This window comes from Danio aesculapii, chromosome 15 (assembly GCF_903798145.1).
Source record: "Danio aesculapii chromosome 15, fDanAes4.1, whole genome shotgun sequence".
Taxonomy (NCBI): domain Eukaryota; kingdom Metazoa; phylum Chordata; class Actinopteri; order Cypriniformes; family Danionidae; genus Danio; species Danio aesculapii.
In genome coordinates this window covers 8,760,486-8,785,789 of record NC_079449.1, presented here as the reverse complement: position 1 = coordinate 8,785,789, position 25,304 = coordinate 8,760,486, and the positions used below count along the sequence as shown (strand labels likewise).

At 34.3% G+C, this 25,304-nt stretch overlaps 1 protein-coding gene across 6 annotated transcripts in view; it reads right to left on the bottom strand.

The window, feature by feature from the left end:
• Nucleotides 1-25,304, bottom strand: part of si:ch211-281l24.3 (uncharacterized) — a 102,184-nt gene that overhangs the window by 27,598 nt on the left and 49,282 nt on the right. For all 6 annotated transcript variants that reach the window (XM_056473191.1, XM_056473196.1, XM_056473197.1 and 3 more), the window contains 8 exons: nucleotides 20,181-20,591; nucleotides 17,682-18,092; nucleotides 14,918-15,328; nucleotides 12,050-12,460; nucleotides 8,956-9,369; nucleotides 7,750-8,193; nucleotides 4,603-5,058; nucleotides 3,923-4,360 (listed from right to left, as the gene is read on the bottom strand). In XM_056473191.1, coding sequence (XP_056329166.1) covers nucleotides 3,923-4,360; nucleotides 4,603-5,058; nucleotides 7,750-8,193; nucleotides 8,956-9,369; nucleotides 12,050-12,460; nucleotides 14,918-15,328; nucleotides 17,682-18,092; nucleotides 20,181-20,591 — 3,396 coding nt within the window. The remainder of the gene's footprint in view (nucleotides 1-3,922; nucleotides 4,361-4,602; nucleotides 5,059-7,749; nucleotides 8,194-8,955; nucleotides 9,370-12,049; nucleotides 12,461-14,917; nucleotides 15,329-17,681; nucleotides 18,093-20,180; nucleotides 20,592-25,304) is intronic.

Sequence of the window (25,304 nt, the reverse complement as noted above, 5' to 3'; positions counted from 1 at the left end):
GAAGCTGCTTTGACACAATCTACATTGTATAAGCGCTATTCAAATAAAGGTGAATTGAATTGAATTGAACATTTTCCTCCCTCCTCTATCCTCCTCCTCCACCCGCATCCTCCACACTCACAACTGATGACTTTGCTACATTCTTTTGCACCAAAACTGCAAAAATCAGTGCTCAATTTGCTGCACCTACAACAAACACGCAAGATACACCACCAACACCACACACACTCACATCTTTTTCCCAGCTCTCTGAGTCTGAGGTGTCCAATCTCGTGCTATCTAGCCAGGCAACCACTTGTCCGCTTGATCCCATTCCCTCTCATCTCTTGCAAGCCATTTCTCCTGCAGTCATACCAACACTGACTCACATAATTAACACATCTCTTGACTCTGGTCTATTCCCTACTTCATTTGAGCAGGCTAGGGTAACCCCACTGCTAAAGAAACCCAACCTGGATCAAACGCTACTTGAAAACTACCGACCGGTATCCCTGCTTCCATTCATGGCCAAGATTTTGGAGAAAGTGTTCAATCAAGTCCTGGACGTTCTTACTCAAAACAACCTCATCGACAACAAGCAATCTGGCTTTAAGAAAGGCCACTCAACTGAGTCTGCCCTGCTCTCTGTCGTGGAGGATCTCAGACTGGCTTAAGCAGACTCTAAATCATCTGTCCTCATCTTGCTGGATTTATCAGCTGCTTTTGACACTGTAAACCACCAGATCCTGCTATCTATGCTTGAGTCACTGGGCGTCGCAGGCACTGTTATTCAATGGTACAGATCTTACCTCTCTGACAGGTCATTCAGGGTGTCTTGGAGGGGAGAGGTGTCCAACCTATAGCATCTAAACTCTGGGGTACCTCAGGGCTCTGTTCTTGGGCCACTTCTCTTCTCCATCTACACTACATCTTTAGGAACAGTCATCCAGAAACATGGATTTTCCTGCCACTGCTATGCTGATGATACCCAGCTATACCTCTCTTTTCACCCTGATGATCCCTCGGTTCCAGCTCACATTTCACCCTGCCTGTCAGACATTTCACACTGGATGAAAGATCATCATCTTCAGCTTAACCTCGCGAAAACGGAAATGCTTGAAGTTTCTGCCAACCCGACTCTACACCGTAACGTTTCAATCCAGATGGATGGGGCAACCATTACTGCATCCAAAATGGTAAAAAGCCTTGGAGTAACGATTGATGACCAACTAAACTTCTCTGACCACATTTCTAGAACTGCTCGATCTTGCAGATTTGCACTCTATAACATCAGACAGGTCCGACCCTTCCTATCTGAACATACAGCTCAACTCATTGTTCAAGCTCTTGTTCTCTCCAAACTGGACTATTGCAACTCTCTACTAGCCGGGCTTCCAGCTAATTCTATCAAACCTCTTCAGCTGCTTCAGAACGCAGCAGCACGAGTGGTATTTGATGAACCCAAAAGAGCACATGTCACTCCGCTACTCACCCGTTTGCACTGGCTGCCAGTTGCTGCTCACATCAAATTTAAAGCTCTGATGTTTGCTTACAAAGCGACCTCTGGATTTGCTCCTTCGTATCTGCTCTCACTTCTGCAGATCTATGTGCCCTCCAGAAACTTGCGTTCTGTGAATGAACGTCGCCTCGTGGTTCCATCCCTAAGAGGGAAGAAATCACTTTCCCGAACTCTCGCATTCAATCTGCCCAGTTGGTGGAATGAACTCCCTAACTACATCAGAACAGCAGAGTCACTTGCTGTCTTCAAGAAACGACTAAAAACTCAACTGTTTAGTCTCTACTTTCCTTCCTAATCTTAACTGCCTCTCTGGCTATACCACTAACTGTGCTCTCTCTCTCAAAAAAAAAACAAAAAAAAACTTCACTATTGCTTTGCTTCTTAGACTTTACACACCTGAAACTTGTCTATAGCACTTGTTCTGTAACTGCTGCTCTTATAGTTGTGTAAATTGCTTCCTTGTCCTCATTTGTAAGTCGCTTCGGATAAAAGCGTCTGCTAAATGACTAAATGTAAATGTAAATGTACAGGTTTCCAGTTTTTTTCAGAATATACTATTTTGTGTTCAACAGAAGAAGGACAAACAGGCTTGGAACAAGTAAAGGGAGGGTAAATCATGACAGAATTTTTAGTGTTGTGTGAAAATAATTGCTGTTTTTTTTTGTTTTCTGACTTCATTTACTCACCATATACAGTATGATATTCATTACATTGCCTGGCCACAATGACTTACATTTTACCTTTAAATATGCAATTTACCACGTAGCATTCTCACAATATGGAAAGTTATTTACTGTACTGTTACTATGCTTATAATTATGTCAACAGCAACGTTCTTTAATTCTAAAATGACATTTTGTGACCCAACAGGAGAAGTATTTTTGAAAATTATTTTAATGGTTTGGTACATGTATTTGATGTAGACTTAGTATTGATATTGCTATTGTATATTTGTAACATACAGAGTCAACGGAAACCCACTCAACTGACAAAAATGGGATTTCTTGATAAACTTTAAGAGCCCAGTCAACTGTGCTCAATGCCTTTTGTTCCCAAAGAGAAAATGGTGCTAATCACTTTGTTTTTGGTTTATTGTGTGTACTCAGCCTGGAATATAACAACTTTTTGTTCATATGGAAAATATTTAAAGTAGATGCAGCTTCACATGCTTGAACTTTCTCTTGAAGATTTTTCTTCACATTTTCTCAAGGCTTTTGTGAGGTTTTTTCCTGTTCTGGAATCATCTGTGTCAACTGGATTCCGAAATCCACTGTTTTTGATGGTGTTTTTGACATTTTTACTATATAAATATACTGAACGTTTAATGTTAATGAACTGGTTTAATCATTAAAATGTGATTTCATGAGTTCAAAGTATCTATTGTGGAATGGTAGTATTCAGGTGACTACACTAAAAGGTTAAAGTAACCTCACAAAAATACTTATTTTATGATGTTTTAAACATTTTTGCACATGTATGTAAATATATAAATTACACTTCAGCTTTGTGTATATTATGAGAATTACAATTACTTTAATACAAATACTTTATAGAAATATTCAATGTATTTGTTATTTTAAAGTATTTTCACAATAGTGTCTGTTTGATAAAAAATAAATAAATGAATGTGAGAGTGTTTAGTGCATCATAATTTTGTATATTTTATTTTTCATTTCCTTTTGGGAATAACCAATTTAGTAAAGTGGCTTAACCAATGTAAATTTATCAATATACATTTTTTAAATTAGGTGAAAAACAAACAGACAAAAAAAAAAAAAAACACTACAACAATTTGAAATATTAAATTGGGCCAATAACATGACTGGGCAGAATTGATGGTTTTCAATTGGCTTAACATATTATTTGTAATTGAGCCAATGTTATCAGGCTGTTGCTCCAATTGAAAAACTGTTTGCTGAATTTTATTTGAACCAATTGAAAAATTTAGATGTGTCCAGTAACTAAAAGATTTTGAGTTTGGCCAGTAACTTTTTTACAGTGTATTATCTATACTAACTATATATCTTGAAAATACACAGTACTTTTAGAAAAATGCATTTTTCTCTGTTTTTTTGTCAATCATTTTGAAATTTATATGAAGCCTACCTGCATTCAAGTGGGGATAAAACATGGACACATGCAAATATAATAAAATGCATTTTTTGAAAGCAGATCCATGGTTCTTTATTTTGATATATAATGTGGTCATCTTCCTAGCCATTAATATTCTGAGGAGTGTCAAATTAAAGTGGTTGGCAATGTTACTTTGATAAATGAGGTCCATTTATTTCTTACAAAGAAAGCACACATTGATTAATGCTATTTTAGTAATTATATACAGTGCAGTTCTGGTTAATTTCTTACATGCATTTTTTTTTGTGAGCACTAAATTTAACGAAACAAGCGTTAGTGTAAAGTTCTTACCTGAGTTCTGAAATGTAGGGCAGACACTGGAGGAATCTCCTCAGTTCACTCTCTTCATCTGTTAAGTCTATCAGCTCTACTGGTTTCTTCTCTGTTTGGAGTTTCAGCACTTCTAGGAGGATGGAGCTCTTTCTCTCTAAGAGCTTTATCCTCCAGACTGCAGGAGCTACCTGATAAACTGGCTGTAATGCTAGAAGCACACTCCTGCCTGTTTGACTCTCTAAGTCCTTCACATGTGAATACAGATCCAGTAGGAAATTAGATTGTTCAGCGTAATGATTTATGTAGTTTTCAGTAAAGGGGAAAGATCTGTAGCTGCATACAGATGTGAAAATCTCTTTGTAATTCTCTTTAGTGGTAAAATATGATGCCAAAACAATCAGATTCACCAGAAATTTGAAAGACCTCCTCTTCTTATCATCAATAAGGGACTGAAAGCTGAGGACACACATTTGAAGATGACTTTAAAGTCCAGTGATGAATAATAAAAGACATTATTATTGCTTTTTTCTTAAACCAACAAAAAATAATTTAACAAAACTGGCATGAGGACAGTGGATGAGGTGGCAATATTGGAATTCATTCGCATCATTATTTCAAAATTCTATTTTCAGGACCTAATGAAATAGAACAATTAAATACATCATACCAAGGGTGGTCTTTTCATTTCAGACTCTCACCTGAGCTGTGAGATGTAGGGCAGACACTGGAGGAATATCTTCACTTCACTCTCTTCATCTGTCCAGTCTATCAGCTCTACTGGTTTCTTCTCTGTTTGGAGTTTCAGCACTTCGAGGAGGATGGAGCTCTTTCTCTCTGAGAGGTTTATTCTCCAGACTGCAGGAGCTGACTGATAAACTGGCTTTAATGCTGGAAGGACACTCCTGCCTGTTTGACTCTCATAGTCTTTCACATGTGACCACTGATCTAGCAGGAAATCACAGTAGTCGGTCTGAAACTCTGGATCTGAATCATCTTCATCCAAACAGAGAAATGATCTGTAGCTGCACACAGATGTTAACAGCTCAATATAATTCTCTCCTGTAGTTGTAACACACTTTGAAGCTTCAACGGTCAGATTCAGCAGAAACTGGGCACGTTTTGTCATCCCACCTTTGAAACCAAATTTATGAACTCTGTTAAGAAAGACAAAATGAGCATGTTAATATCCAGAGCTTATATTTATCTATATATTTTCATAAAGTTTTTCTCTTCATGCTCTGGATTCTAAACATAAACCAGACATTAAATGAATAAGGAAGTAATTTATCAAACTTATTTATTAGAAGAAAATATTTATAACGTTCAGACAATCCTTCAAAATGAAAGCTGCTCAATCAGGTCATTTGAAACTGTGACAGATCGTTTCTACACTAAATTTGTGTGCTGATAATCTACATCTCCTTTAAAGTATCATGACATTTCTTAACACTGCTTATTCACATCTCACATGAAAACAACAGAGGAAAAGTCAGGAACATGTACAAAGTATTACAGTGACACTTTATAATAAAACTAATTAATAAATTGTTAATAATTATATAATGTGTAAAATAGGCATGGACGAAAAATATATTGAACAGTAGATTTTTTGTCAGATAAAAGGAACTGTATTTAGCAGCATAATTTTAAATGAATAAATACAAAAATAGGCCTAAATGTTTTGTTGTTTTATGAACATTAAAGGAATAGTTGACCCACAATTTTATTCTGTCATCATTTACTCACTCTTAAGATATTTTAAACCTCAACGATCCTCTTTCTTCTTCTAAACATCAGGTATTTTAAAGAATGTGTGTGACCCAACAGTTGCTGGTTCTCAATGACCTCCAGAGTATTTTCACTGCAATTAAGACCAGCAGATGTTTGATCATCCACATTCTTTAATATGTATTCTTTTGTCTACAGGACAAGAAATTAATACAGGTTTGGGACATCATCAGAGAGAACATATATTGACAGAACTCATTTTTGGGGGTGAATTATCCCTTTTGTCCAGTCTATCAACTCTACTGGTTTCCTCTCTGTTTGGAGTTTCAGCACTTCTAGGAGGATGGAGCTCTTTCTCTCTGAGAGGTTTATCCTCCAGACTGCAGGAGCTGACTGATAAACTGACTGAAATTCTAGCTCAATATAATTCTCTCCTGTCTTTGCAACACATTTTAAAGCTGCAACAGTCAGATTCAGCAGAAACTGGGCACTTTTCTCCATCCCATCTAAATCAAATTCATGAATTCTGTTAAACAGACAAAACAAGCATGTTAATATCCAGAGCTTATATATATATATATGGATTATAAACATTAACTAGACTTTTTAACAGAAGAAAGTAATTTATTAAAGGCAACTTGCACTTCTGTGATGGCAACATAAATGCTGAAAAGTACATAACGATTTTGGAGCACAATGTACTCCCTTCTTTTCCAGGGAAGCCAATGCATATTTCAACAAGACAAAGAAAAACCAAGTCAAAAATACAAGATAAAAAATAGATTTCGAAATCACGTTTTTATTTGTGTTTTCCACACTGTCCAAAGTTTTTCTGATTTGGGTTTGTTCTGATTTGTGTCCCCTGGGTGCTCCAAAAGACATGCAGTATAAGTGAATTTGGTAAGCTAAATTGTCCGTAATGTATGTGTGTGAATGGGAAAGACCCATACACTCAGTGATGGGTTGCAGCTAGAAGGACATCCGCTGCGTAAAACATATGCTGGATAAGTTGGCGGTTCATTCCGCTGTGGCGACCCCAGATTAATAAAGGGACTAAGCAGAAAAGAAAATGAAAGAATGAATTTCTTTAGCACTGGTCATTCACATTTCAAATGAAACAACAAACGGACAGTGAGGAAAATATATATTACAGTAACCATTTTCATTCATTCATTCATTTTCTTTTCGGCTTAGTCCCTTTATTAATCTGGGGTTGCCACAGCGGAATGAACCGCCCAACCATTTTAAATAACTCAATAATAAATTGTTAACTAAAAATGCGTTTATACAAAAAAATATGCTGAATATTGAAATATGTATCATCACACATACAAAATATTTGGATAGAGAGATAAATATTTAATCTTGACTATGCAAAAACTCACTGCAACTTGATTTTATAACCACAAATGTACTATATATAGACTGACTGAAGGTGTGTGAGCAGGGTTGGAAGAACAGATTTACATGCAAAACTACTGCAGTAGATGTACTGTATATGTGATGATTTCATATTCAGTCCTGCTACAATTTCACATTATTATTATTATTTTTTATATTTATTGTACATTCAATAAGATCAGACAATCCTTAAAAATGAAAGCTTGTGATTTTAAGCTAATTTTGTGACAGATAAATTTTTTTTAATTAAAAATTTTAGTTCATAAACGATGTTCTTTTAAACATACAAATCAGCTGCTTTTTAATTAATACATTTAAAGGTGTTATATAATGCTTAGCTGATCATTAGTCAATATATATTTAAAAATTCAACAAGTATGTTTCTAAACATTTACTGATAAAGATATTGAATGTAACAATCATTAACAGAAGCCTCCAGGTAAATCTGTCAAAAAAAAAAAAAAAAATAAGAAATTCAAAACTGACCGGGATCTCATTTCTTTCACATATCACAAAGATATCATATGACAAATGTCCCCGCAAACTGTACTCAGACCACAGATCCAGTTTTAAAAAGAATCAATGTTTACAAAGCAATTATTATTTTATTTTAAACCGTGATTTAATGTTTTTTAGTAATTATATACAATGCTGTTCATGTTGATATTTTATGAGCACTGAATTCAATAAAATAAGCATATGTGTAAAATTCTGACCTAAGCTGTGAGATGTAGGGCAGACACTGGAGGAATCCCCTCAGTTCACTCTCTTCATCTGTCCAGTCAATCAGCTCTACTGGTTTCTTCTCTGTTTGGAGTTTCAGCACTTCTAGGAGGATGGAGCTCTTTCTCTCTGAGAGGTTTATCCTCCAGACTGCAGGAGCTGACTGATAAACTGGCTGTAATGCTGGAAAGACACTCCTGCCTGTTTGACTCTTATAGTTCTTCACATGTGACCACAGATCCAGGAGGAAATTGGACTGCTTGTTACGATAGATGAAAAAAAACTCTTTGCAGGGAAAAGATGTGTAGCTGCACGCAGATGTTAATAGTTCAGTGCAATTTTCTCCCGTATCTGTGTCATACTCTGATGCTGATACAAACAATTTCCACAGAAATTTAACAACAATTTCTCTATTCTTATAGAAAATGCCATCAAATCTGTGGAGACACAAAGAGAATGATTATTTTAATTTCAGTGCATGACAATATGCAATAGTACAAAAAAGTTAACCAACAACAATGTACTGTTGATCATACAAATACAGGCCAATAATGAGTTAAATTTTGCTGCACCAAATGTTAACTGATCAAGTTCATTCAACATTGCTCTAAACTGTATACATTTCCAAATGAAAATAGAACACCATAAATATTTTTCCTGTGCTGCTTTGAGAAAAGCGTTACGCATCAAAACCTCAATAATGCACTCTCACTGGAAATGCTTATAGATGTCTTTACACTTTTAATCTTCTAACTGCTTTTACACTACACACAATTTTCAGACAAAGAATAAAAATGAATGTTTAGAATAAAGTTTTTTTCAGTATAATTGTTAGTGGTACATTAAGAAGGAATAATATAAACATGCAATGCTCAATTTTACTGTTAAAGTAGAACAGAGTCGTGACATTGTTACATTTTTTTTTGAAAAATCTTTGTTATTAGATCTCTACGAGAAAAAATTCAATTATATAAATTAGTTTAATTGATAATATTGACAAAGTTAAAGATGTATTATTCTATCACATTCACACAAACTAATTCAGCAAAAAACAGCCACAATGTTACATCGTAACAATGTTACATCAGTTTGTGATTTGTGTGAATGTGATAGAATAGCTAACTTAACCCAAAAATTTAGAATGTGAACACTGAAAATAACAAAAACAAGCAGGGGTGGTCTTTCCTCATGAGACTGACCTGAGCTGTGAGATGTAGGGCAGACACTGGAGGAATCCCCTCACTTCACTCTCTTCATCTGTGCAGTCTATCAGCTCTACTGGTTTCTTCTCTGTTTGGAGTTTCAGCACTTCTAGGAGGATGGAGCTCTTTTTGATTGAGAATTTTATGCTCCAGACTGTAGATAGTGACTGATAAACTGGCTGTAATGCTGGAAGGACACTCTTGCCTGTTTGACTTTCATAGTTCTTCACATGTGAACACAGATCCAGCAGGAAAGGAGATTTCTCATAATTCACAGATGACAGAAGTTTCTTCACAGCTTCCTCTATTGTCCCTTCCTGATGGAGAGCAGCTTGCAGACACATATCCAATATGAATAATCTCTTTATTTTCTCCCATGATTTACCTGCTTTATTCCGTGGTATAACAAATCTGATGAAATAGTGATCAATATAAATGAATTAAACAGTGTATCAGATAATACCTAAAGATGGTGTGTACAGTGAAAGGTGATGAACAGGTGTCTTATAATTTTCTTTAGTTATCAAATTTCCCGCGACGCAAAGGCAATTCTAGGATTTTTATGATATAGCAGCTTAGACCCAATAAGGGTATTATAATAAAAGAAATAATAAGTAAAAAAAGATATTGACTTATACGATAGGACTATAAAGTGAATTAATTGTAGAATTCAATTATTTCAAAGACAAGTAACATTTGAGTATTCTGAATAAGCCAAATAAAACTCTTCCTTTCTTCTCCAATTCAAATTGTCAAAAAATAAAACTTTCTCAAAGGACATAAAAACATTTTATGATTTGTGGCATTGCAAAACAATATTTTTATCTGTCAATCACTCTGGTCCAGTAAAACTGCATTGACAAATGCTGTCTGTCACTTATCATTTCTCAGAATTACAGTATGATAGGTAATGCCACATACACTATACTGTTTTGTAATTAAAAACATGTTGTCAAATAAAATATGTGACATGACCATTTTGTAAAGCATGCTTTTATATATATTAAGAGCTAAATTTTAATGGCGGAAACAGCTTAAGTTTGATGAGGGGTGAACGGAGCAAAAACTTTATCAATAACTCCCGCTGGAATTTTGTAAACTGCATGTACTGACAAAGAACTATGCAGATATTATAAATATTAAAACAATCTGTCAATCTATTGCTAAATAACTTTCTGCTCTGAACTGCTGAGAAAATGGCCTTTTGATGAATACCTGGAGGTAATATTTTTGGGGAAAAAATATTAAAAATGAACTGTATGAACTTTCATTTAAGAAATGTAACTTTCTGTTAAGCATTAGTCTGATGAAGGATTTTTACATGTGTTGATACAGATGTCACAATGTGCAACCTTGGATCCAGTGTGGTCCACATGAAATGATTTAGCACTCTAATATTTAGCACCACTGCGTCTCTGACATAAAACTCAGTATGATGTTATTGATTTGTTCACTCCTAGTTGTTTGCAGTCTCATATATTACTGTCATATAAAAAGGCATAAAAAAGCTAAAAAATATTACATTAAAAATGTCAAGGAGCACACCAGGCATTCAAATTGACTGTTCATGGATGTGAAACAACAGACATAAGCTGTATATCATAGTGAGTCAAAACTAGGAATGCACCGATACTGATACCAGTATCAGGTCGATATTTGGTGAAAATACTCATTCTCATATCGGACATAAAGAACGCATACCACGCACCTATACCACTCAACAGTACTTCACTACATAGATGCAATGTGTTGTCCTACCTGACTTCAATGCCTTGATGTATTAATTAGCCTAATATATTATATATTAACAGCTTAGCGCTTATAAACAATCCGTTTATAAAATACTTTATTAACGAATCTTTAGGCTACTGAAGAATAGGCTAAACCAAATATGAAATATGATTCTTGCAAAATGATAACAGCTAAACAAGCTAGCACTCATTTTATATATAAACTATCAATAAAAAATGAAAGAAATTTTAAGTAATGGAACATTATTAAAAAAAATCTAAAAACTACAGGCTAAATAAAAGCGCCTTGTCAGAGCTGAACATCACTGCCGTCACCGCGCGCGTGTCAGTTTACAGCTTCTGTAAAGATCAGACAGCCTATACAGATCACACGAAACACCATATAAATATAAATATTTCGATAAGTATCGTTAATGGAATATTTATAACGATATGATCTTGCTTTTGGTGCGCGTGCTTTCTCTCTCTCACCAGCGGCAGTTGACACGCGCTAATACACACTACGCTGCAAGATGACAAGTGCTGAAGTCCACGGGACCAGTTTTAGCTACTTGTTGGCCATTTGCATGTTGTTCCTTTTTTAAAATGCCTTTTATTTTTAAAATCTCTCAAGTTAATATTGGCTATCGGGTAACATAATCTCCCTCAGAGATATTGGGAGTTCAATAACTCCAAAATTAAAATACTCGTACTCGTATCGGTTTGTAAAAAAGTGGTATCGGTGCATCCCTAGTCAAAACCAATATAACTAATTTATATTTAATGTCGCTGTTTATAATAATATGGATACAGTAAGCAGACGTCTAATCTGTTTTGGACATACTACACATCTTCACTCCTCACAACAGAACATATGGACAAAGAAAGTGGTAATTTGTAAAAATGTTTACTTTAAAACCTCTCTGCACAGCTTTCAGAACACTTTAGAATTTTGCTCTTCCATGTGAAATAAAACAGTACAATGTTAAATTTGCTAGTGATGATTATTATTTTTAATCCATCCAAATTATTGGAAAAAATTGTTTTGGTAAACCTCAATCAAAGACTGACCATATGCAGTGGTGAGTGATCCTTTTTGGTTGATAGCTTCAGCCATAATTCTCTTAACCAACCCCCTCTTATCATTAGTTTTCTATGAGAAAATAATGCAAAAAAGAAAAGCCCTGCCACTACTCAATATTCTGTTTTAGTTGGAACTGCATCAACATATTGAAGTCTCAGGAATGTCCAATTCACATTGACTTTAAACTAAATCTCAGATCACATTGGGGAACTAGGTTTATTATAATTTGACTACAAATCAATTGTTTGGGGGAGTCTTTTCCCCATTAAAGTCTCACCTGAGTTGTGAGATGTAGGGCAGACACTGGAGGAATCCCCTCAGTTCACTCTCTTCATCTGTCCAGTCTATCAGCTCTACTGGTTTCTTCTCTGTTTGGAGTTTCAGCACTTCTAGGAGGATGGAGCTCTTTCTCTCTGACAGCTTTATCCTCCAGACTGCAGGAGACTGATAAACTGGCTGTAATGCTGGAAGGACACTCCAGCCTGTTTGACTTTCATAGTCCTTCACATATGAACACAGGTCCAGCAGGAAAACAGATTTTTTATATTCCACCGATGACAACAACTTGTTTACAGTTTCTTCAATTTTCTCTTTCTGATGGAGAGCAGCTTGGAGAGACAATTTCAGTATAAATGATCGTTTTCTTTTGTCCCATGATTCAGCTGTATTATTTTGTGGCTCAGCAAATCTAAACAGAGAGCAAGATTCTGTTAGAGATGACGAATTGTTGCATTTTTCTTTTATTCTAAATTTAGTTCTAATGGCACACTAAAATGGACAAATGTATTTTATACTACCGATAATTAAGTAAATTATATAATAAGTAAATTATATTTTAAGTGAACAGTATGGGAAAAATCTGAACTGTAAGGTCTGTGATCCAGAAAAACAAATGAACTTTAATATTAAATTTGTGTAATTATTATTTGTGTAATGCTTTTGGAGAGAATAGCAGAGCTGTATCTTTCTCTTACAATTATTAAAAACTAAAGACTTGTTAAAGAAAAGACAGATGAAGTACTACTTTATGAACTATAGGTACTCATGATTTATATGATATTGTGTATGCATCATACCCCATCCTTAATCTTATATCTAAATATCATCTAAACAATGAGAGACTGTTGTAATATTTATAGCATTCTGTCTATAAAATATTTTTGTTTGCTGTTTTTAATTGTCTTATTGGAATACAGACCATTTCAATGACAGTACAGTCGTAAAAAAAAAAAAAAAATCACACAGAAAATGTATCAAATTTCAATCTCTTTCATTTAAAATCACAAGCAAAAATGTATAACAGATAAACAGGTAGTGCTATATTACAAGCTATAATGCAAGATGATCCCCCTATTTAATTTATCATATCTATGCAAAATGTCCATCAGTGACGATGGTTTCGCTACCAAACATTTCTCAAAGGTTGAATGCTCTAACTGGTGCACTTGGGCCAAGATACAAAGAACAATTCTTGCTAGGTTACTCACAGCAAGAAAACTGTTGACTTTGTGAATTGCCAATGAATTGTGCAATTAAAATAACTTATAGCTACCATCTTTCATTTGAGAATTTTTTATTTAGCTCCTCAAGAAATGTGTTCATGTCTGACAGACCAATTATTGATGAAGTTTTCCTTTAGTAATTGTTTTACTACAACAAAAATGACATTAACCTAACAAAAATAATGCTCCAAGTGTACTCTGCAGCTCATCATCTGTATAAATTCAACAAATGCATTATACTTGGTAAGGTTCAGTTCGGTACGCTTTTATGGCCGTTTCCACTGTCAAAGGGTACCTAAAAGCGAACCGTATCATACCACTTTTTGGTCACTCATTGCAAAGGGAACCAACAGGACTAAGGATTACCAAAAGGCAGAGCTTGACACGCAGCTGAACGCTATTGGTCTTTAGGCTAATCTTTAGGCTACTGAAGAATAGGCTAAACCAAATATGAAATATGATCCTTGCAAAATGATAACAGCTAAACAAGCTAGCACTCATTTTATATATAAACTATCAATAAAAAAATGAAAGAAATTTTAAACAATGGAACATTATGTAAAAAAAATCTAAAAACTACAGGCTAAATAAAAGCGCCTTGTCAGAGCTGAACATCACTGCCGTCACCGCGCGCGTGTCAGTTTACAGCTTCTGTAAAGTTCAAACAGATCACACTAAACACCATGTAAATATAAATATTTCGATAAGTATCGTAAATGGAATATTTATAACGATATGATCTTGCTTTTGGTGCGCGTGCTTTCTCTCTCTCACCAGCGGCAGTTGACACGCGCTAATACACACTACGCTGCAAGATGGCAAGTGCTGAAGTCCACGGGACCAGTTTTAGCTACTTGTTGGCCATTTGCATGTTGTTCCTTTTTTAAAATGCCTTTTATTTTTAAAATCTCTCAAGTTAATATTGGCTATCGGGTAACATAATCTCCCTCAGAGATATTGGGAGTTCAATAACTCCAAAATTAAAATACTCGTACTCATATCGGTTTGTAAAAAAGTGGTATTGGTGCATCCCTAGTCAAAACCAATTTAACTAATTTATATTTAATGTCGCTGTTTATAAGAATATGGATACAGTAAGCAGACGTCTAATCTGTTTTGGACATACTACACATCTTCACTCCTCACAACAGAACATATGGACAAAGAAAGTGGTAATTTGTAAAAATGTTTACTTTAAAACATCTCTGCACAGCTTTCAGAACACTTTAGAATTTTGCTCTTCCATGTGAAATAAAACAGTACAATGTTAAATTTGCTAGTGATGATTATTATTTTTAATCCATCCAAATTATTGGAAAAAATTGTTTTGGTAAACCTCAATCAAAGACTGACCATATGCAGTGGTGAGTGATCCTTTTTGGTTGATAGCTTCAGCCATAATTCTCTTAACCAACCCCCTCTTATCATTAGTTTTCTATGAGAAAATAATGCAAAAAAGAAAAGCCCTGCAACTACTCAATATTCTATTTTAGTTGGAACTGCATCAACATATTGAAGTCTCAGCAATGTCCAATTCACAATGACTTTAAACTAAATCTCAGATCACATTGGGGAACTAGGTTTATTATAATTTGACTACAAATCAATTGTTTGGGGTAGTCTTTTCCCCATTAAAGTCTCACCTGAGTTGTGAGATGTAGGGCAGACACTGGAGGAATCCCCTCAGTTCACTCTCTTCATCTGTCCAGTCTATCAGCTCTACTGGTTTCTTCTCTGTTTGGAGTTTCAGCACTTCTAGGAGGATGGAGCTCTTTCTCTCTGACAGCTTTATCCTCCAGACTGCAGGAGACTGATAAACTGGCTGTAATGCTGGAAGGACACTCCAGCCTGTTTGACTTTCATAGTCCTTCACATATGAACACAGGTCCAGCAGGAAAACAGATTTTTTATATTCCACCGATGACAACAACTTGTTTACAGTTTCTTCAATTTTCTCTTTCTGATGGAGAGCAGCTTGAAGAGACAATTTCAGTATAAATGATCGTTTTCTTTTGTCCCATGATTCAGCTGTATTATTTTGTGGCTCAGCAAATCTAAACAGAGAGCAAGATTCTGTTAGAGATGACGAATTGTTGCAGTTTTCTTTTATTCTAAATTTAGTTCTAATGGCACACTAAAATGGACAAATGTATTTTATATTTTAATATTAAATTTGTGTAATTATTATTTGTGTAATGCTTTTGGAGAGAATAGCAGAGCTGTATCTTTCTCTTACAATTATTAAAAACTAAAGACTTGTTAAAGAAAAGACAGATGAAGTACTACTTTATGAACTATAGGTACTCATGATTTATATGATATTGTGTATGCATCATACCCCATCCTTAATCTTATATCTAAATATCATCTAAACAATGAGAGACTGTTGTAATATTTATAGCATTCTGTCTATAAAATATTTTTGTTTGCTGTTTTTAATTGTCTTATTGGAATACAGACCATTTCAATGACAGTACAGTCGTAAAAAAAAAAAAAAATCACACAGAAAATGTATCAAATTTCAATCTCTTTCATTTAAAATCACAAGCAAAAATGTATAACAGATAAACAGGTAGTGCTATATTACAAGCTATAATGCAAGATGATCCCCCTATTTAATTTATCATATCTATGCAAAATGTCCATCAGTGACGATGGTTTCGCTACCAAACATTTCTCAAAGGTTGAATGCTCTAACTGGTGCACTTGGGCCAAGATACAAAGAACAATTCTTGCTAGGTTACTCACAGCAAGAAAACTGTTGACTTTGTGAATTGCCAATGAATTGTGCAATTAAAATAACTTATAGCTACCATCTTTCATTTGAGAATTTTTTATTTAGCTCCTCAAGAAATGTGTTCATGTCTGACAGACCAATTATTGATGAAGTTTTCCTTTAGTAATTGTTTTACTACAACAAAAATGACATTAACCTAACAAAAATAATGCTCCAAGTGTACTCTGCAGCTCATCATCTGTATAAATTCAACAAATGCATTATACTTGGTAAGGTTCAGTTCGGTACGCTTTTATGGCCGTTTCCACTGTCAAAGGGTACCTAAAAGCGAACCGTATCATACCACTTTTTGGTCACTCATTGCAAAGGGAACCAACAGGACTAAGGATTACCAAAAGGCAGAGCTCGACACGCAGCTGAACGCTATTGGTCTTTAGGCTAATCTTTAGGCTACTGAAGAATAGGCTAAACCAAATATGAAATATGATCCTTGCAAAATGATAACAGCTAAACAAGCTAGCACTCATTTTATATATAAACTATCAATAAAAAAATGAAAGAAATTTTAAACAATGGAACATTATGTAAAAAAAATCTAAAAACTACAGGCTAAATAAAAGCGCCTTGTCAGAGCTGAACATCACTGCCGTCACCGCGCGCGTGTCAGTTTACAGCTTCTGTAAAGTTCAAACAGATCACACTAAACACCATGTAAATATAAATATTTCGATAAGTATCGTAAATGGAATATTTATAACGATATGATCTTGCTTTTGGTGCGCGTGCTTTCTCTCTCTCACCAGCGGCAGTTGACACGCGCTAATACACACTACGCTGCAAGATGGCAAGTGCTGAAGTCCACGGGACCAGTTTTAGCTACTTGTTGGCCATTTGCATGTTGTTCCCTTTTTTAAAATGCCTTTTATTTTTAAAATCTCTCAAGTTAATATTGGCTATCGGGTAACATAATCTCCCTCAGAGATATTGGGAGTTCAATAACTCCAAAATTAAAATACTCGTACTCATATCGGTTTGTAAAAAAGTGGTATTGGTGCATCCCTAGTCAAAACCAATTTAACTAATTTATATTTAATGTCGCTGTTTATAAGAATATGGATACAGTAAGCAGACGTCTAATCTGTTTTGGACATACTACACATCTTCACTCCTCACAACAGAACATATGGACAAAGAAAGTGGTAATTTGTAAAAATGTTTACTTTAAAACATCTCTGCACAGCTTTCAGAACACTTTAGAATTTTGCTCTTCCATGTGAAATAAAACAGTACAATGTTAAATTTGCTAGTGATGATTATTATTTTTAATCCATCCAAATTATTGGAAAAAATTGTTTTGGTAAACCTCAATCAAAGACTGACCATATGCAGTGGTGAGTGATCCTTTTTGGTTGATAGCTTCAGCCATAATTCTCTTAACCAACCCCCTCTTATCATTAGTTTTCTATGAGAAAATAATGCAAAAAAGAAAAGCCCTGCAACTACTCAATATTCTATTTTAGTTGGAACTGCATCAACATATTGAAGTCTCAGCAATGTCCAATTCACAATGACTTTAAACTAAATCTCAGATCACATTGGGGAACTAGGTTTATTATAATTTGACTACAAATCAATTGTTTGGGGTAGTCTTTTCCCCATTAAAGTCTCACCTGAGTTGTGAGATGTAGGGCAGACACTGGAGGAATCCCCTCAGTTCACTCTCTTCATCTGTCCAGTCTATCAGCTCTACTGGTTTCTTCTCTGTTTGGAGTTTCAGCACTTCTAGGAGGATGGAGCTCTTTCTCTCTGACAGCTTTATCCTCCAGACTGCAGGAGACTGATAAACTGGCTGTAATGCTGGAAGGACACTCCAGCCTGTTTGACTTTCATAGTCCTTCACATATGAACACAGGTCCAGCAGGAAAACAGATTTTTTATATTCCACCGATGACAACAACTTGTTTACAGTTTCTTCAATTTTCTCTTTCTGATGGAGAGCAGCTTGAAGAGACAATTTCAGTATAAATGATCGTTTTCTTTTGTCCCATGATTCAGCTGTATTATTTTGTGGCTCAGCAAATCTAAACAGAGAGCAAGATTCTGTTAGAGATGACGAATTGTTGCAGTTTTCTTTTATTCTAAATTTAGTTCTAATGGCACACTAAAATGGTCAAATGTATTTTATATTTTAATATTAAATTTGTGTAATTATTATTTGTGTAATGCTTTTGGAGAGAATAGCAGAGCTGTATCTTTCTCTTACAATTATTAAAAACTAAAGACTTGTTAAAGAAAAGACAGATGCAGTACTACTTTATGGACTATAGGTACTCATGATTAATATGATATTGTGTATGCATCATACCCCATCCTTAATCTCATATCTAAATATCATTTAAACAATGAGAGACTGTTGTAATATTTATAGCATTCTGTCTATAAAATATTTTTGTTTGCTGTTTTTAATTGTCTTATTGGAATACAGACCATTTCAATGACAGTACAGTCGTAAAAATCACACAGAAATTGAGCTCCTGAAGAAATGTGTTCATGTCTGACAGACCAATTATTGATGGAGTTTTTCTTTAGTAATTGTTTTACTATAACAAAAATGACATTAACCTAACAAAAATAATGCTCCAAGTGTACTCTGCAGCTCATCATCTGTATAAATTCAACAAATGCATTATACTTGGTAAGGTTCAGTTCAGTACGCTTTTATGTCCGTTTCCACAGTCAAAGGGTACCTAAAAGCGAACCTTATCATACCACTTTTTGGTCACTCTTTGCAAAGGGAACCAACAGGACTAAGGAGTACCAAAAGGCAGAGCTTGACACGCAGCTGAACGCTATTGGTTTACAGAGATATGTCACTCACAGAAGCAGGAGAATGAAAACAAAGGAACCGCCATTTTTAAAAACACAGTAGAGACATTACTCGTGATAATATATACATATAGGAAACAAGCCATAGCTAACCAGTTTAATAATTCTATTAATGTGTTGTTATTGCTTATGTTAAATAGTTGTACAGTAATTTATAAATTTAAATATATATACATTTAAATATATATATATATATATATAACAAATATTAAATTGTAATAAATTTACTTTCTTGAATTTGCTCTAATGCTTGTTATTTGCATCTTAACTTGAATTTTGATTGCAAAAATACACATTAGGAACAATAAAACTTCTTGTGTTAATAAAACTTCATTACAGAGTTGATTGTTGACCAGGACCGGCGTGTCTAGACGGCAGAGTAGTCAGGGCGGTGTCCACGGTGCATCCTCCAACCACTACACCCCCCACACCTTCGCTTTTGTCCGCAACAAACCCAGCATCATCTTAGTGCCCCCTGCACTTCGCTTTTGTCTGCGACAAATCCCATTATCTTATTATCACAACACCAAGCTCCACTCCTCCGCTTTTTCGGATTGAAGGTGGCATAACTTTGGTTTAAGGGCGGCATTCTCGTCCTTTGCCTAGAGCGCCAGTTGAGCTTGCTCCGGCCCTGTTGTTGACAGAGTTGCTGTCATATCCAAAAGTGTGTGACCCCCTCTTGAGGATAACTTACATAGTGGCATGTAGCATGAACACCACACAATTTAAAGACATAAAATCAAGTCATGTAGTCTGAACATCATAGCAACCTGCAGATGTCATGTAGTGTAAACAAAGCTTTATAAACAACATAATTTGTTTAATATTTACATTCTAAGGGATACCCAATTGAATACTTGTCAAGGCAGGCACTTTGATAAAATTATTGGACAAAAATGTGTTTTACCACTCAGGAGCAAGATTTAATAATTGATACATGTAACTTTCATTCGTCTAATCAGAGGAGAGCACTTACTAATTGGATACTTGGTTTGACAGATTGGCCACTCAAATGATGAAAAAAATATTAGTATAAACAATATATTTTGTGACACCATGAAATAAACAATAGCATAACATGAAATAATTTTGTCTCAAAATAAATAATAAAGCCTCAAAATACACAAAACAGATTATACAGTGTTTTTAAAAACATTTTATGCATTTATCTTCTACAAAGGTTTTTATTACTATTTCTATCCTATTTTTGAAAGTATGTTTTATAAATAATATATTTACCTAACCATTTTGAAATGTCTGATGTTTTAAACATATGCACTCACCTGAGCTGTGAGATGTCGGGCAGACACTGGAGGAATCCCCTCAGTTCACTCTCCTCATCTGTCCAGTCTATCAGCTCTACTGGTTTCTTCTCTGTTTGGAGTTTCAGCACTTCTAGGAGGATGGAGCTCTTTCTCTCTGAGAGCTTTATTCTCCAGACTGCAGGAGCTGACTGATAAAGTGACTGTAATGCTGGAAGGACAATCCTGCCTGATTGACTCTCATAGTTCTTCAAATGTGAGTACAGATCCAGCAAGAAATCAGATCGCTCATAACTGACAGATGACAGTTTTAGCAACACAGTATTGACTGTCTTTTTAGGGTCCAGAGCAGCTTGTAGACACAAGTTCATTATAAATAATCTCTTCCTTTTCTCCCATGGTTTCACTAACCCATTCTGCTGTAAACCAAATCTAAAAAAAGGGGGAACATATTCTATAAGTAACAAAACACGAAAAGTTCTATTAATTATATGAAATTCAACTGTACATTATACATTTGAAAGATAATTCTTTAACATTTAACACAATAATTATACAATTCTCACAATGTAACTGTCAATATGTCAGTTTTAAGATTATCTATAAGTTAGAGCTCTCCACAGCAAAAACAAAATTCGCATTTAGAAGATTTATGCATTTAAAAATTTCATTTTCTTCCTCTGCCAAAATGGATTTATATGACATTTTATTGTAGGTTTTTCAGAAGTCAAAGGAATTAATTATTAATTTGTTTTGAACTTGACTTTGAACATGTGTGCACATTAGTCCAGCTTATCCAAGTTTTTTCCTGCGTAAGCTCTGATCCATTTTTTAACATACTAATGTCTGAAAATTTAATACACTTTTGGTTAATTAAGTGCACTTTACAGCCATCTCGATAACGTGGTGAATGGTTACAGACTTAAAATAGCTATTATAAACTATAATTTTTGTGAATGTGTTACTGAATTTAAGTGCTGCAACTGCAGTGATGCTCTAGCTGAGCCCTTTGTCACATTCATCTCTACATATCACTGCTGACAGTATTTAACATTTCTGCAGGAGCACTCGTAAGGCTCCAATACTGATTACCACTGCACCTCTGCAACAGCAGAGATGCTCTGCCGTGCCTTATTCTCCCTCTGCACCACTGCTGCAGCAGTTACGCTCTGCCTGAGCTGCAACTGCAGAGATGCCCCGCTTAGCTTAAATTCTCTGCACCACTGATTTCCATTGCACCTCTGCAGCAGCAGTGACGCTCTGCCTGAGCAGAGTCTCCCAACAACAGATACAAACTCTCGGTCATTGGTTCTCTAACACCTTTAAATCCTACATTCGCCTCAGCCAATATCACCTCAATTGCAGACTTCAACTGAGTTTCTAAGCAGCACGACTCTGTTTGTTCTCCCTACTTTCCATCCTACTAGCATAGGACAGAGAGGTTTACTGGCACCATGTGTCAAAATTATTGATTGATTACGCTCATAAAAATGAGATGTATCTTACAGGAGTCAAATCTGTGTTTAGTCCTTGTTTCAGCCGGAGAAAAAAAGCTGTGAAAAGTGCTGTGAAGACTGCACGCACACACACACACACACACACACACCTCTCTCATTCACAGCCAGATTTGAGATAGACTTTAAACGGGTTGAAAGAAGTAAAAAAAGTAAAAAGAAAAGATTAAAATAAAGAAAAGAAATAAATAAATAAACTCTTAAATGTTATGAAAATACATTTTAGTATCGAAAATGAGTCGATTAGTTTTAAAAAACAAACAAAACGACAGCTTGCAAGTAAAATGCTTTAAAATGCAAGTATATGTTAAGAAAAAGATGCAAGTATATGTTAGGAAAAAAAAGATTTAGTTGATCTTACAGAATATAAGGACTTAGATTCTCAATTGTTCAGTGATTGAGAATCAATGATAGGAAAACTGAGTCTATGACAACGCCCATAAGTCCGCCTCTATCTCACCCTCAAAATAAATAACTAAATATTTATGATACGGGGAGAGTATCAAAACTGTGACTGGTTTCTTCTCAAGTCAAAGACAGAATGAGTAAAACAAAAGGGTGTGATGCAACAAACATAACCCCGCCTCCGACTCAGCCAACCAATCCCGAAAAGGCAAAGCGGAGGGTCGAACATGATTGGTTCTAGGTTAAAAACAATGTTGAGAAAAGAATAAAGAAGTTTAAAACAAATCAACTAGTTAATAAAACGTTTTTAACAAACAAAAAAAAAAAACGTTTTACGAATGAAAATAATTTGATAACGATGATCATTTAAATTTTATTTATAAAACAATATATGATATTGCTATTAGAGATTTGATAGTATTTTTAAAATTTATTATTAAAATAAGTATATATTATTTTTTAACATATTTATTTGTTTTGATAGATTTATTATTTATTATTGTTTTGATAGATATTTATTTATGTTTTAACAGTTTAAAAAGAAAAAAAATCTTCCTATTCACCCTAGACGGATATGCAGGCAACACACAAACACGCATACACATGCAGACACACACACACACACACACGCACACGCACACGCACACGCACACACACACTAAGGTTGGGTATCGTTTGGGTTTATTTCGATACTGGTGCTAAATCGATACTTTTAAAATTATACCGGTGCCAAAACGGTGCCTGAACCGATACTTTTGAGCCACAAAATTATGGTGGATGACTCTAGAAAAATCTTTTATTTGACAAAATCTTTTTAAAAATTATTTTATTAGAACAATCTATTTTAAGTTTAAAGTAAACATCAATTCATATTTTATATATTTGAATTACATTAATACATTTCCTTTGATCATTTGTTGGATAGCATGAATTTAAGATTTGCATTATGAAATTACATTAGCTTACTACAAACCTGTGGAAAGGCTATCATCAAAATACTGAACTCCTTTTCAGTTCAGGGGCCACTTGTACTTTTGTGGGGCACATTTTACCATATATCACAAAATACTTAAAAAAATTATTGGAAGTCATTTTTTATGCATCACTCTGCAGTCTTCATAAACAAGATAATTAAATAACTTAAACTCAAGATAATCTTCCATGTTCATTTATTTGACAAGTAACTTTGTACTGGTGTAGGATAACACATTTCTAAGATTCAAGTACATCAAGGCACATTGTTGCACCTGTAAACTTTAACAGTTAGGCCTACAGTTGAAATCAATTTATTTTGCCCTCCCATTCATTTAAAATAATGTTTCTGAAAATTTTCACAGCGTTTCCTAACAAATAATTATTCTGGAGTCATAATAAGTCGTATTTCTTATTGTTTACTTCTTGAATAAAAGCAGTTTTTATTTTTTAATTAAGGTCAGTATTATTAGCCTCCTTAAGAAATATTTACTGTTTATTTTTGATATACACAACAAATCAGTTACAAAATAATTTGACTAATTTCAACTTTTGTAGTTAACTGATTAAGTCTTAAAATTACACTTTAATCTGAATAAAAGAATATAAAATACTTAAAGGGACTTTGTCTGAATACAACTGTCTTGCAAAATAACTAGTAAAATGTTATGCACTGACTGTCACCATAGGGAAGATAAAAAAGTAGATATTAGAAATTAGCTCAACTATTATGTTTAAAAATGTGTTGTAAATAAATCAAGTGTTGGAGACGGAAATCAAAAATGAATGAAAGCTAAACTTAACGAGTTGAATATGACTTACATGAGCGTGACTGAAAACAACATTTGATCAATGTTACATCTGTTCTTTGATACTTTCCGACTGTATGTAAATTTAATACTGCATTTCCAAACGTAAAACTATGTACACCAGATTTCTGATTAATAGGGTATATGCCGAGCTAGTGTTTTTCCCATACTGATAAACTTCCAATGACCCGTTATTGTGAGTTTTTTTCCATTTTATCTGGTTCCTTTTATAGCATCGATGTTGTTATGTAATTCAAATAAAATCCGATAAACAAACTTTGGCATTCATTTAGTTGCTCAAGCGTAAAACGAGACAAAAAGCCGTTTGCTCGCACGCGCCCGTCATAATCGGCAGGCTAGTGAAAAGAGGCGATTTCACCATACTTGGCACAAATCCATCAATTTCGCCCTTCTGGCTGCTCTTTCTATGAATGAATTATGTAGAAGCAATGTCTATGTGGGTTTCCTCGTCGGTCAGTAACACTATATTTCATTGCACAACAATAGTTTATATTAATAGTTATAATATTTATATAGTCAAACTCTTGAGGACGCTATGACACATGAGATAAATCTTAAAATGTAAAAGTGTAGCTATAACGTCATTCGCATCACCTTAGCGACTGTGTTTCAATATCTTAACAAAATTATTTATCTTAATAAAATAAGACTCCCTCTTTTAATTGTGATATTAACAGCTTAAACATATCCGACACCAAAAATGTTAAGGCATTATGCACATATTTATACGTCAACTTCAATGTAATATTTATAACAAAACGGAGCCTAATAGTTAACATAACTTCCTCCTTTTATTTTCAATGAAAAAAATATGAAACATTGTGGTTTTGACAATATAATGTTTGGCTATATATGTAAAGGCTATAGATTATCAGAAGAAAAGCATGGTGAAATCGCCTCTTTTGCTGAATATTAGTTTTTCGCAGTTTTAAAACTAAAACACATCAGTGCAAAATGAATGCCTAAATCAGTTTAAGTGTGCGTGTATGTGTGTGTCTGCATGTGTGTGCGTGTGTTGCCTGCATGTCCGTCTAGGGTAAATAGGAAAATTAACTGTTAAAAATAAATAAATATCTATCAAAACAATAATAAATAATAAATCTATCAAAACAAATAAATATGTTAAAAAATAATATATACTTATTTTAATAATAAATATAAAAAATACAATCAAATCTCTAATAGCAATATCGTATATTGTTTTATCACATAAAATTTAAATGATCATCGTTATCAAATTATTTTAATTCGTAAAACTTTTTTTTTTGTTAAAAACATTTTATTAACTAGTTGATAACAGTTTTCCTATCATTCTTTCTCAATCACTGAACAATTGAGAATCTAAGTCCTCATATTCTGTAAGATCAACTAAATCTTTTTTTTCCTAACATATACTTGCATCTTTTTCTTAACATATACTTGCA